The sequence below is a fragment of the Rhinolophus sinicus genome, chromosome 3 (assembly GCF_057876585.1).
Source record: "Rhinolophus sinicus isolate RSI-liver-muscle chromosome 3, RSI-T2T, whole genome shotgun sequence".
NCBI classification, from domain to species: Eukaryota; Metazoa; Chordata; class Mammalia; order Chiroptera; family Rhinolophidae; genus Rhinolophus; species Rhinolophus sinicus.
This window is the reverse complement of record NC_142503.1, coordinates 179,261,010-179,274,787: the sequence shown is the minus strand read 5'-3', so window position 1 is coordinate 179,274,787 and position 13,778 is coordinate 179,261,010. Positions and strand designations below refer to the sequence as shown.

General features: G+C 46.8%; 1 protein-coding gene across 2 annotated transcripts in view; it reads right to left on the bottom strand.

Moving 5' to 3' along the window:
* IFT43 (intraflagellar transport 43) overlaps window positions 1–13,778 on the bottom strand; it is a 73,392-nt gene that overhangs the window by 20,182 nt on the left and 39,432 nt on the right. For both annotated transcript variants that reach the window (XM_019733705.3, XM_088797420.1), the window contains 2 exons: window positions 3,131–3,163; window positions 1,864–1,910 (listed from right to left, as the gene is read on the bottom strand). In XM_019733705.3, the coding sequence (XP_019589264.1) occupies window positions 1,864–1,910; window positions 3,131–3,163 (80 nt within the window). The remainder of the gene's footprint in view (window positions 1–1,863; window positions 1,911–3,130; window positions 3,164–13,778) is intronic.

Genomic DNA, 13,778 nt, shown 5'->3' with positions numbered 1-13,778 from the left:
GTGGACCAACAAACACACTCGCTGCCTGCTGAAACCAATGTGTCGGTCTTCAAAGAAAGGCAACAAGATCCGGACACTCGACCTAGTCGTGACCTTCACAATGGCCTGCACCCAGTCAGAAAACTACTGACCAAGCAGAAAAATATGACTCGTAACCAGAAGAAAATCAGTCTATTGCAAGACTCAGAAAAGACAGAGATGGTAGAATTAGAAGAGGGCTTTAAAACAGCTACTATAAAGGTTACTATCAAGGAAAAAGAAAAACAGGAACAAAATAAAGAGACAAACGGAAGACAGATATGTCTATTCACATAGAATTGAATGAAGCTTCTAGAGTTGAAAATACAACATCTGAAACAACAAATTCACTGAATGGGCTTAACAGCAGGTTAGACAGTATAAAAGAAACGATCAGTTACACAGCAATAAAAACTATCCAAATTGAAGTACAGAGTTTAAAATGGACTGGAACAAACAAACAAACAAATAAACAAACCAGAACCTCAACAACCTGTGCGGCAATTTCAAGTGATTACATACCTGTAGTTGGAGTCCCAGAAGGAGTGAGAAGGGAGAAAAATATACTTGAAGAAATAATAGCTAAAATTCTCTGAATTTGATGAAAACAGTAAATCCAGATTCAAGAAATTCAAGTAGAATAAACACAAAGTAAACCATACCAAGGTACATCATAACCAAATTTGCTGAAAATAAAAGATAAAAGAAAATAAATCGTAAAGCAGCCAGAGAAGAAAAAGACACTGCATACAGGGGAACAAAGGTAAGAATCACCACTGACTTCTTACCAGAAACAACGCAAGCCAGAGGACAATGAAACAACTACAGTGCTAAAAGGAATGAAAAAGTCATCAGCCTAGAACTCTGTATCAGGTGAAAAGTAAAGACATTTCCAGACAAACAAGGCTGAGAGAATTTCCTGCCACAGCACCTGCTCTACAAAAAATGTTAAATGAAGTTTTTCAGGCAAAAGAAAAATGGTACCAGATGGAAACAGTTCTACACAAAGGATTAGAGTGTGCAAATGGTAAATATGTAGGTTTAAAAAAAAAAAAAAAAGCTTTGGTAATTTAGGTCCCAAATATAATCTCCTCTCTAGCGGGTTTCTTGTAAAAAGTCCACGCAAACTTTATCTTTTCTCTTGAGTTTAGAATGCAGGCTTCAGCTGTGCCAGGGCAACTGGCCTATTTTAGGGCTGTTTCTCCCTCATTTACAGTGTCAGCCATTAACCGACTACCACGTGTTGTGCACTGAAGATGCAAAGATAAATGAGACGTGGTGTCTGCCATCAAGAAGCTTAGAGCCTGGCGGGGAGAACAACCAAGGCAACAAAGAGTTCAAGTGTGACAGTCTGTGACTATAGGCAACACACTTAACCTCTCTCTACTTTAGTTTCAACTATAAAATGAGGATAATAATAGTCTACTTCAGAGTTGTTGTGAAGATTAAATGCTTTAACACCTATAATCTGGTAGAACGGTGCCCGATATACATAATAAACACTTAAAATATTAGCCGTTGCGGCTGCTGTCACCATTGCCCAGGAGGTTGCAGGAGCACAGAGAAAGAACAGCTGAGCCAGAGAGGGAGTGGGCCGGGAAGGGAAGGCATCTTAGAGGATGTGATGCTTCGGCTGAGACTGGAAGGACGCGGAGGGTTAGTGAGAAGGAAGGGCGTGAGGTACTCCAGGCAGAGGCGGCAGGGCTTAGAAAGGCCTGGATGAGGGCACCGCAGGTGTGTTCAGTAAGGCTGCAGCAAGCAGGGCCTTAGCTGTAGTCCAGGAAATGCCCTGGGGGCTCTGGAACATTCTGGGAACCCTTCTGACTTCCTCCACGGACACCTTACCTCCTCCGTCATCTGATCCATCCAGGCTCTGCTGTCTGAGCCGGTGACTGCCCCGGAAAAAGAAGGAAAGGAGAAAATGAGTTTCAAACTCAGAAAGAAACCACCCAAATTTTCATTGTATCCATTCCTTCTCCTAGATGCAAATGTCTCTGGACCCCTTTCCTCTACCAACTTGCTCAACCTAACTGGCAACCGGGTTTGCCATGCGTGGCTGCCCAAGCTGCATATCGCATGGTTCTACAGGGTGGTGTCATCCAGACGACGTGAATGCTCCTCCCACCGCGGACGTGTGAAACCAATGGTCCTGCCTTACACTCCATCCTTTCCCTAGCAGCTTTCTTTCTTTTTTGATGTAAGTGTCAGGAGAAGGCTAGGTTTAGAAAACTCGTGTTGCTTCTGCCCATCTATGAGGTCGGCCAATTAAGTTCGCGAACTTGTAGCAATGATGTTAATCTTTTTGGATATCAGAGGGATTATTTATTATGAATTTGTACCAACTGGACAAACACTTAACCAAGTTTACTATTTGGAAGTGCTGAGAAGGATGCATGAAAAAGTTAGATGACCTGAACTTTTCACCAATAATTCATGGCTCTTGCATCACGACAATGCACCAGCTCACACGGCACTGTCTGTGAGGGAGTTTTTAGCCAGTAAACAAATAACTGTATTGGAACACCCTCCTTACTCACCTGATCTGGCCCCCAATGACTTCTTTCTTTACCCAAAGATAAAGGAAATATTGAAAGGAAGACATTTTGATGACATTCAGGACATCAAGGGTAATACGATGACAGCTCTGATGGCCATTCCAGAAAAAAGAGTTCCAAAATTGCTTTGAAGGGTGGACTAGGCGTCAGTGCATAGCTTCCCAAGGGGAGTACTTCGAAGGTGACCGTAGTGATACTCAGCAATGAGATATGTAGCACTTTTTCTAGGATGAGTTCGCGAACTTAATTGTCTGACCTCATATATCAATAAATCAGAACTGTGGGCAGTACTTTGATACCCGGACACAGAATTCTAAAAACCACACAGGGTGGAAGATATGACATGCGCATCAAAGCCAGAGTCCAGCCCTTCAGCTGAGGAAACAGCGTGACCCAAACCCTTGCTTCCCAATGCGTAACGACAGCCCACACCACAGCTACGTTCGTGCTGACGGTTTTGTGTGCCGTGCTCAACAAAAGCTGAACAGACAATGACAAGACTGCACTGCTGACAGAGGTCACCACAGGATGATGCCATAAGAATACTAGGAACATACTCTTCAATTTCTTCAGGAGCCTTTCTTCCTGACCTGAAAAAAAAGAAAGACAAGGTTTGTGAGAACTCACTAGTCTCCTGCATTGATGTGGTCTGCTAGAGAAGGGGTTTCAAAAGTGGGGGCAAATTAGCATATGCCACGTGCCTCACCTGCCTGGAGTCCTCATCCAGACCAAGGCCCAGATCCAGCATGAGAGAACCGCAGACACTGTAATGCCTTCTTCTAACCTTATTTCAGCATAGCTCCAAGTTAAGTTGTTGCGTGTAAGTGCAGGGTGAGTGAGAAGCTCAAAACTCAAATGCTACCGAGCCCTCCTTTCTTTCAACAATTAACTGGCCGATTTATAGGGCACTTTCTTAGGACTGAGGCCTTGGGTCCCCTCTGGAGCTGTTGAGAGACGCAGCTTCCCACGAGCACAAAGGGATGAATGATCCACACACTGGTCAGGCTGCAGGTCCCGGGCCTGTTTCTGTACCCTCCACGTGAAGGCCCAGAAGTCCCTGAGTGACGTTGGGCGAGTAGTGCCCTTAAGACGTTCCCTGGGAACCGGAAGCCTGTTTATACACAGACGTCTAAGGCACTGGTTCTTAGTCCTGAATGTGCGTGAGAACCATCTGGGAAGCTTGACAGACATGCAGATTGCTGGGGACCTGGCAGCACAGATGTTTGCATCAGCTGGTCTGGGGGAGCAGTAGCCCAGGAATATACATCTGAAACAAATTTCCAGTAATTCTAATCCAAGTATCTCACTACTGACAGTCTGGGAAACACTGATCTTAAGTTTTCTGAATGAGCCTGGCAAATGGTGAAGTTGGGTGTTGGGTACGGGGTGATCACTTTGTTGTATATCTGCACATTTCAATAGTAACAGAGTTTGGGGGGTTTTTTCCTTATGAATTTTTTAAAGTTAGAAATCAATCACCATGATGAGCAGGGACAAAGGGTGGTGGCAATGTCACAATGGCCAGGAGGCAGGATGCATGAGAAGGTCCGCCACAGTGCTGAGCCCACAACGCCTCGCCAGTAAGAGCTACTCTGGAAGCAAATAGCAACTCCTGCAAAATGCAAATAATTTTCCCCAAGAGTGTAATCATAAATCAAGCCCGAGTTTAAACAGACCACTCTTCCCATGAAATTTAGACCATACCAACTGCATAAGAAAGGGAGGGAGAGAGGGAAGATGAATTTTGGCTGAAGTCAGGGAGGGAGAAGAAGATGGGTAGGAAACGTTGCAAGAATAGGATGGAACAAGTCTGAGGAGATCTCCCAGTCTGCAGTTTTTGCCTCTTAAAAGACCAAGAGAATGAGCTACTAGAGTAGGGGGCGGGGGGTGGGTGGGACAGATGGGCAGTAGGAGGGTTCCAGGGTGCCCAGGGTGTCACCACACGGGTACTGCTGGATGATGTTGGTTTCCAATGCTGTTCTACGTCAAAGGAATCCTAAAGCAGAGCCCCCGGCAGCCGCCGAAGCTGCCCTGTCTGTGTGGGAGGAGAAGGCTCTGCTGGCTCACTGCCTCCAACCGTCCTGGTGAAGTTGAATTCTATAAACCTCTGTCTAAAAGACTCAATAGCATGTCACCAATGGTAGAAGGGCTTGGATGAAACGAGGGATCAGAGAATAACGGGCTTAAAGAGGCCAGGTAGACTAGGCCAGTGCCTTCGTTTGTACGTAAGACACATACCCAGCTCTGACTGCCCTTGGGAGTGATGACTGAATCGTTCCTTCTTAAGCAATGTGCCGTGGCAAAGGCAGCAGTGACTTTGTCTGGAGGAAACAATAATGATAACACTAATCTTCGGGGGAAGGCTGATTAATTGCCACTTATCCACTCAACACCCAAAAAGGGGATGAGTTTCATATTCGGCTTAATTGCCGCTGAGCCCACATCTTGCTCTCTCTCACTCTAGGGGGAGCCAAGGATCCTCCGGCATCTCATTTCACCCCATGGGAAGGAGCAAGATCAAAATGGAGCCCTCAAGGATGGACCACATGGATGCCCACAGGTGGTGTTCGCTCTCTCTCTCTCTCTATTTCTCTCTCTTCTCTTTCTATTTCTCTCTCTCTCTCTCTCTCTCTCTCTCTCGCTCGCTCGCTCTCCCCCCACCCCCAACAGATTCTGTGTGAGCCTTCTATTCAGGAGATGGAAAAATGGCACAGAACACCCTGCCTTTGATGAAGGCGGCCACTTCTGGGCCTAATCTAGCTTGCAGGTAAGTTTGGTTGGGACCACACTGCTGTTTATTTTGGTTTGGTTTGGTTCTGTTTTAATGTGAATTTGTTGCCCAAATTGAGAGATTTTGTACAAAAACCCAAATTTCTAAATTCTTCAAATACAAAGCCTGGCAACAATGGACCTGCGTGCCCACATGGACAACTCTGGGAAGCTGGGCTGTGCGGTGGCTGCCCCCTCGGTGAGCCTGAGCTCCCCGCCCTCCTTAACACTGGGGGGCTGTAATGCAGGGCGGCCTGCGGGGTCTCAGCTCCCGCTCCCCACACAAGAACGCAGGATACAGTGAGGCCAAAAAGGAACACCCACGGAGCCATAAGTAGGGGAGTCATACCACTATATTCTCTCTGGCGGCACTATACTCTCACTGGAGGCTGGATCCACACTGTCCGCAACCAGCCATCCTAACTGCAATCCTTGCTTGCCAGCCCAGCCACCATCTTCTTGCTAGCCCCCATTTTTCTCTTTCTGCTAGCGTAGCCACAGCAGTTATATTAGTGGCCAATGGCTCACTAGTTCCAGCTGACAGCCAATTAGCCACAGCTGATGGCCATCCAATCACAGTTGATGGCCATTTACTACCTGAGCCAGCACCGTTCTATGTGAGGCCGAGAGCCTGGAAACTACTTTCTGGGGTTCTGCCCCCACAGGGGCCTAGTACTGCTTCTTCACCAGGACCTCTGCTCGCTGGTTCCCTCGCTGGTTTCCCCGCAGAAGTGCAGAGGCAAGTGAAGTACTTCCTGTACCTGTGCAGCTATTGAAAGTGAGAAAGCAAAAGGAAGACCAAGTGGGAAGTGTGTTTTAGGAGAACTGCAGGGAATATTTCTTTACAGAAGTGTAAATATGCAAATAATTTGTATATGTATCACAGTAATATCATTTAAATGTTATTCTGAAATAAAACCCCACTTCACAGATTTACTTTATCTACCTGGTCCCAATGGCACCTCGGGTCATGCAGTGACAGAGACCGGTACCAGGACACAGAATCCAGCACAATGATTTTCAAACTGCAGGTCATGACCCATTAGTGAGTCATGAAATCAATTTAGTAAATCACCACCAGTCTTTCTTTTCTTGTCTTTTTAAAAAATAGCATGGAGTATAAGAGACAGTATATGCAAATATTAAGGACAAGTATTAAACTTTTTTCCAGTTTTATATACACACATACCCAGTCATGATGTAGAGTACATTTTTAAATTGTTGGTGACAGGTTTTAAGAAATGAAAATGAAGTGGTCTGCCACAGCCCACCAGGACAGGTAACCAGAGAAGGGTTTGGGGCGGAAGTCCTGCCTCCCGCAGATTGGGGGGGGGGGGGGGGCGGCTGTAGAAGCTGAAGTAGAGAATTGTGGGTTTGGGTCCTCTCTCCCTTACACACATACTTCTGAGGAAACTGTGAGACCAGGTCCAGCCCCATGGCAGGCTGACTGCAGAGTTGTGGACAGCTCTGCCCTGAGCTCTGGGTTCTGACCACACCCACAGCCCATGTGCCTTTTTCCCCAGAGTGGCTATTAGAGAGTTTGGGAACCTGGCAATTGTAAGCTACTGTGAGACCATCTGACGCAGACAGAGCACTTTCCAATACTCTTCAGGGATTTCCGTGTCTATGAGCACCAGCTCAGTCGAGCTCTGGGAAGAAGGTAAAGCAGGTGTCAGTGGCCCCGTTACAGACAGGGACATGGGCAGCGCGTCGTATGCTTCACCCAAATCACAGAGCTAGTCAGTGATGAGGCTGAGACGAGCATCCCCGTTGCCCGACTTGCACCCTGATTCCACACACTCTGCCCCAAGCCTTTTCAAAAGCAGATACTGCTGATTTTCAGATGTCCCCACCCAGACATCTGTTTGGATTTACTGCACAGACAGCCCATTCCTGACTTTCCACACTACGGAAGGCAAAAGACAGTATAGAGACAGAATGGAAAGCTGGAGAAAACCCTTTAAGGCAGGAGTGCTTAACCAGTGGTGCACAAGAAAATCACACCTGGGAAGCTTCTATCACTGTCCACGTGCTGGACCTCACCCCAGACCCCCTGAGGCAACAATTTCTAGAAATGGGCCACAGTTCCATATACGAAAATCACTACCCTAAACCTTATCTCACATAGCAGGCTGAACTCTCCAGTTGCTAAGCAGCAAAATGGAAACCTTCTGCCTTATCCTTCCCCATTGCCTGCTTTCTTCTCACAAGTGTTAATGCACTCTGACTTCACCTGCAGGCTGAGGGGAGCAAGGAGAAGGCTCCACAGACTGATGCCCCGTCCTGAGTGATCCTGAGTTGGCAATCCCCAAATTCAGAGCAGATTCCGTGAGGTTCATAAAAGCTGGGCAGGTGCTCCCCACCCTGGAAGGCCCAGAAGCAATTTAGATTTGATCAGAGATGCGTGTTCAATATTCAAAATGTAAAACATAGAGGGTGCTGAACCAGCACTTTGAAAAGTTAATTAAATGCCAGGTTTCTTCCTAAGAGCCAGTCCATCACTTGCTGGTTGCTTTGGCCATTTTACAGGATGAAGCTTTCACTCTGGACAATGAGAGTCAGTGTTCTTCTCCCCTCCCACCTGGTGGAGACAGGGTGACGGGAGTAAGGACACGATAGCTGCCTGCTTTCAGCGAGTGACACGCCGGACATAGCTGGTGACTTGGCAGGAGGGGAAACCAGAGCGGTCTTGGCCGTTTCCTGATCACTAAAAACACTCAGCCTCACATGAAGCTGCCTGTTCTTTAAATATTGGGTTCCCAGTGGAGGACTTCAAGGTAAAGGGAGTGGTCTCGTCATCCCACCTGCGTGGAGAGCCCAATCTTTCAGCGTGACACTCAACCAGTCCCCTCCTGGTTTTCACCCCCACACTTGGCTGCAGACATCACCCTCATTTCTCAGGGGAAAGCCCATCCCCAAGCCCCTGCCCTCACAAGCCTGTCATAGGAAGGCTGATGACAGTTAACATTTGCTGAGCTTGTTGGGGGCCAGGCACTGTCATAATATTCTTATTTACATAGTACTATTATATGACAACATATGTTATACATAGCATTATACATTACCTTAATTATCACATTGTATTACTTAATTTGCTCATTGTTTTACAGATGAGGAGACTGGGGCTCAGAGAAGTATAGTAACTTGCCTAAGGTCACACAACTAGAAAGCAGTAGGGACAGACCAGCTCTGTGTTGTGACACCAGAGCCCAGTTCCTAACCCCCACCCAGGACAGGAACACGCAGGAGGGTCTATACTATGGGAAATGCTGATTTTATAAACTCTGCTTCAAATCCCATTGATATTTTCCATGACGAGGATACACTTTCAACTTAGAGTAGTGCTGTAGCTTTGTCAGGCCTGACAATTAGGTAATTAATGTTAATTGTTCTGTGTGATTTATTATGTATGCTTTATTAGGTTGGTACAAAAGTAATTGTGGTTGAAAAGGTTAAAAATAATTGCAAAAACTGTACCTACTTTTGCACCAAGCTACAGTATGACAGCTTGAGTCACGGCAAAAAGATTCCATGCAGCGACGTCACCTTTCCCTCTGCTTGGACGCAATTCCTTTCTTGTCGCATTTAGAGACCTCAGTGACATTCCGTGGCCATGAACTGGTCAGCTGAGGACAAGTCTGACCGCACTGGCCCATCCAGGACTGCAGCCACAGGACCACTTCTGAAACGTGGGCCCCCAGTTTCCTTCCGGGACACAGTGGTAGAGACGTGCTGTAACGTAAACACCCTCCCTGCCTGCGCTGTTTGTCTTCTGCGTCCTCCCTGCCGGATCAGACAGCAGGCCTCAGCGGCTGCTTACACGGGTTACGTGCTGAAGGGTGAAAGGCAGTCCTAATGTAGACATCATCTCACTTAAAATGTTTCTCTCGAGTTTAATGGAATACTGCGGAGATCTAAATGGAGATAAAGTACCACGGCTCAGAGAACAGCCAGGATGCCATCTTTATGCAGCATGACAATGTTCAGTGGTTAATTAGACACCGTTAACCTATTTTAGCAGGGGACATAACTGGGATAAATGGGGGGAAGTGTCCTTGAAGCCTCTTAATATCCACAGCACATATTGGACCCTAGACTCACCTCCCTGCTGCAAGACAGAGCAGGCTTGAAACAGACCAAAGAGCCAGGAATCTAGAGCCCTGACTGTCCCAGTGGAAGACCCTCTCCTGGCCCGTCGCCAGGGACCATGGCCTCTGACCTGGAGAGGGATGTGAAGGGTTGGGACAAATGGTGACTATTCCAACTTGTTGCCTCTGAGAGAAAAGCTAAAGCCACAGGAAGGAGCTCACAGGGCTCCTGTGACAAAAAGAAGCAACTCTGTAGCCAGAGGCCAAATTCATAAAGAAACACTTGACAAGGGGACGAACAGATGCATTTTCACTCCTCTGGAAGAAATCAAAATGCCATTTTCTTGCGAGGTTTTCTAGCCTCATAATTTTAAAATGTCCAATAAAAACCTCACAAGTGCCTCCAAACCTCAGTGAGGTAAATTTTACCAGGCATGAGAAAGGGAGGTAATAGGTCCCAGATCACATAACACATCACTAGCATACCCCAAACCAAGGCCTACTTTGTAAATTGTGCGAGCCACCAAATGAGCCCACACAGTGTAAACCCAGATCTGCGCACAGGAAAATGTTGCCATGGTAATCACGGCCACCGTGCCCATTCAGTATCAGGCAGTAGAGTGGTTAATTGGGGTCCTTCTGTCCAAAGACGTCCCCATACCTGTAATACTTAAAAGCCAGACATTTTTCATGAACTAAAGTTGTCCTTGGTCAATAGATTTCTCCTAATTGAAAGCTCTCCTGAAAGCTGAAGTCCCCTCTCTTTCTTGGTTCCTAGTTATTGCCATTCATGTGTTTAGCTTCCAGCATGTATTTTAGGTACTGCATTTTCTCCCTTCTTTTAAAGACAAACAAGAATCTCGAGCACCCAAATTTTGACACTTTAGGGTTTTAGGTCATATTAGATCATATTTATCTACTGCCAGCAAGGTGTCTAGTAGAACGATGAAAACTGACGTCCATGTGCTGTCTGTAGACTGCCAACCCCGGAAGGTATAGTGAATTACAAGAAAATTCCTGGGTGAAGCCTGCCCCCTGCTGGTCAGATTCAAAATTACATCTGTGTTCTGCTTCAACCTCTAAAGGGGTATTTATTGATTGGGAGGAAAAAGAGTTGAAAAACAGAAACAGTTTTAGTAGCTAAAGATCGTTATAGGGACATAAAATGTATGTATATGCCTGCTACCGAGAAACTTAAAAAGTGGAAGTATTTAGAACTCTAGATCTTAAGTATCTCAAATGAACATTAATTTATTCAAAAACCTTATTGTGTAACTAATTATTAGGTGCAAATAGCAGCTGTTGGATTTGAGGATCTTTTGCTCAGAATTTTACAATCTGGCTGGAGGAGAGAACGTTTTAGAAATAACAGTTATACCTGCGGAAGATCCACATGGCAATGCCTGAGAGATTCCTACCACCATCCACCCTTGCATAGTCTAGATGGGGAAACGGGAGCCAGGAGTTGTTAAAGCGACCTAACTACAACCCCAAAGCTAAGTGGACACAGAGCTGGAACTAGAAACCAAGGTTCACAATCCCTCATCCACTGCTGTTTCCAGTGCGCCCCAAACTTAACAGGACAAGTCAGGCAGACAGACGCAAAAGGCCATGGGAGCACAAAAGAGCCAAGTGGGGGAGCCTGAGGCTCCCGAGAAGACTTCCAGCTGAAAGATGAGTAGGCTTGCGACAGGCAGAAAGGCTGCAGGAAGGCGCTGCCCCCTGGAGGGAATACACGGAGTAACGGTAGGATGCACGGAAGGGTCAGGTGTGTTCGGTAAGCAGCTGGGGGAACTGGTGTGGCTGAAATACAGACACGGCGGAGGCTGAAAATGAGAATGGCATCAGAGCCGGCTGAGGAAGCAACCAGAATTGAACAAGATGCTATTACACGTTGGTATCAACTCTATAAATACATACACTGACATCGGTCGGAGATCAGGAGGGAACGATGGGGCTAGAAATCAATTTTCACTGGGTTCCTTTTTTCTTTCAAGTTACTTACTTAAGTCCACAATTTCAAGCAAGGTTGCAACGAATAATATGCAGCTCCTCTCATATCCTGAGATAGATAAGCAGCACGAAGGAGTTAAGTGGAAGTTCTGTTACCCCTCCTGTTGGGGGAAAGGATGGGAGGAAAGGCGCTGGGAGGCAGTGCTATAGAACAGTGTGTCCCTCATCTCTGTCACTTTCAAATGCCACCTACACGAATTTTGCTATAGCTGTGTACTTCCTGCACCCACTTTGTATTTTCTCTATGTTGGTTCCTTAAGTTTACTTAAATTCATTTAAAAGAAAACTTTATGCCCTCAATGGACCACTAGCATCACCAGCCATATAGAAGGTAATTGTAAACAAAGGAAAAAAGTTATTAAAAAGCACAAAATATATTGTGTTATAGCTCGATATTGCTGTTTGCCAAAAGTCAGAGCCTACAGCTTATTCTTTCTTTGTTAAAAAGGTAGATTAGGAAGGTATGAAAGAAGTACTAGCTGCAAATTGAGACTCTCCCACTGACATGATCAGAAGGACTGAAAGCGAACGTAAAAGAGAATAAATAACTTTGGGGCTCACTGCCCATCTCTGGGAAATGCAGCTGTAAGGACGGAGAGTGAAACGCCACAGGATGTGCTAACCGGAAATCATGGGTCCAAAATTCAGGGGGCAAACTTTTATTAGTGTTTCTGGAAACCTTTATTTCAGTCCATTTGTAATTGCTGAACGCCTTGGGTCTTTGATTTCTCCTGGAGAGAAGTTTTTGCTCTGAAATGGAGAAACCTGTAAAGATCTCCTTCCAGTCGATGACCCATTGTTTTCCTCTCTCCTCTTTTCCATCCTAAAAAAATGACGGTCTTCCAAAAGCCCATGAATACACAGAGATTCATGCAAGTGAGGAGCTGCTCAAAGAGGAGGTGCCTCCTGCTATAGTGACCCCTTTCCAGCTGCCGGTGTGACAGGCCACAGGCAGTGCAGGGCTGTGTGTGGCAGCCGGTGTGAGAGGTCACAGTGCAGGGCTGTGTGTGGCAGCCGGTGTGAGAGGTCACAGTGCAGGGCTGTGTGTGGCAGCCGGTGTGAGAGGTCACAGTGCAGGGCTGTGTGTGGCAGCCGGTGTGAGAGGTCACAGTGCAGGGCTGTGTGTGGCAGCCGGTGTGAGAGGTCACAGTGCAGGGCTGTGTGTGGCAGCCGGTGTGAGAGGTCACAGTGCAGGGCTGTGTGTGGCAGCCGGTGTGAGAGGTCACAGTGCAGGGCTGTGTGTGGCAGCCGGTGTGAGAGGTCACAGTGCAGGGCTGTGTGTGGCAGCCGGTGTGAGAGGTCACAGTGCAGGGCTGTGTGTGGCAGCCCCCCAGAAGGCGTAGGACCCACCCTGCTGACTCCCTGGTACAGATGAACCAAGGATACCCTGGCACTTAAAACAAGGCCTTTTGTACAATGACCACTGTGAAACCAGGAGAAATAGACACAGCCACCAGTAACCAACTGTGGTGAGGGAAGCATGGGTCACAAAGTAAAATCACTGGCAGGCTTGCTAGACGAGGGAAAAATCGAGGCTACGTGAGGGGGCTCAACTTCATGTGCACGTCTATAACCATGTGGGCCCGAGCTGCTGCTTCTATACTGAAGCGCTTCTGGTTACTTCCCAATAAAGGACTAAAAAGAAAAGGGAAGAATAGCTGCGATGTTCACAGACACATTTTATTTTTAAGAGGCTGAATCCATCAAAGGGGGAACAAGGAGATCCTTTATGTCGGGAGAATTTTAACCAATGGCTGGCATCTCTAGCCATTCCCTCCTGGCTTTCGGCTGCTCACACTGCAAAGCAGCGAGTCCCCGTAGCAGAGAGCTGGCTCAGGGGACACAACTTTTTTCCTTGAAAGTTTTTTTTGTTCAATAAGATTGCTTCATATGATCAACATCTCATTTCTGCAAGGGTCCCGGAGGATAGCGGTTAAGACAATTTTATTCTAAGAGACTCGCTATTGCACAAATAGTATAGTCTACGGCCTTTTCATGAACTTGAGATAAATGCAGGCAGCTTTCAAGGTTTGAGGATGGGCATGGCTGCAGAATGAGAGGCACAGTCTATTACGCTAATTAGCTGCCTGACCTTGGGCAGCGGGGCAAGGTGACATTGAAGGGCTTTTCTCACTCTAAGGTTCTATAACTGACTCACTGAACTCCCCCGCCCCGACCCCCACCCCCCGCCCTCATTTTCTCCATCTCTAAACTGAAGGGGCCACACTCTATGACTTCTTAGGTCCTTCCCCAGCTGTGGAAGACATGGGCCCTGCCTCTCGCGACCCTGGCCCCCAGCCCCATCAGTTCCCCATAAACACCATTCCTTATTTTG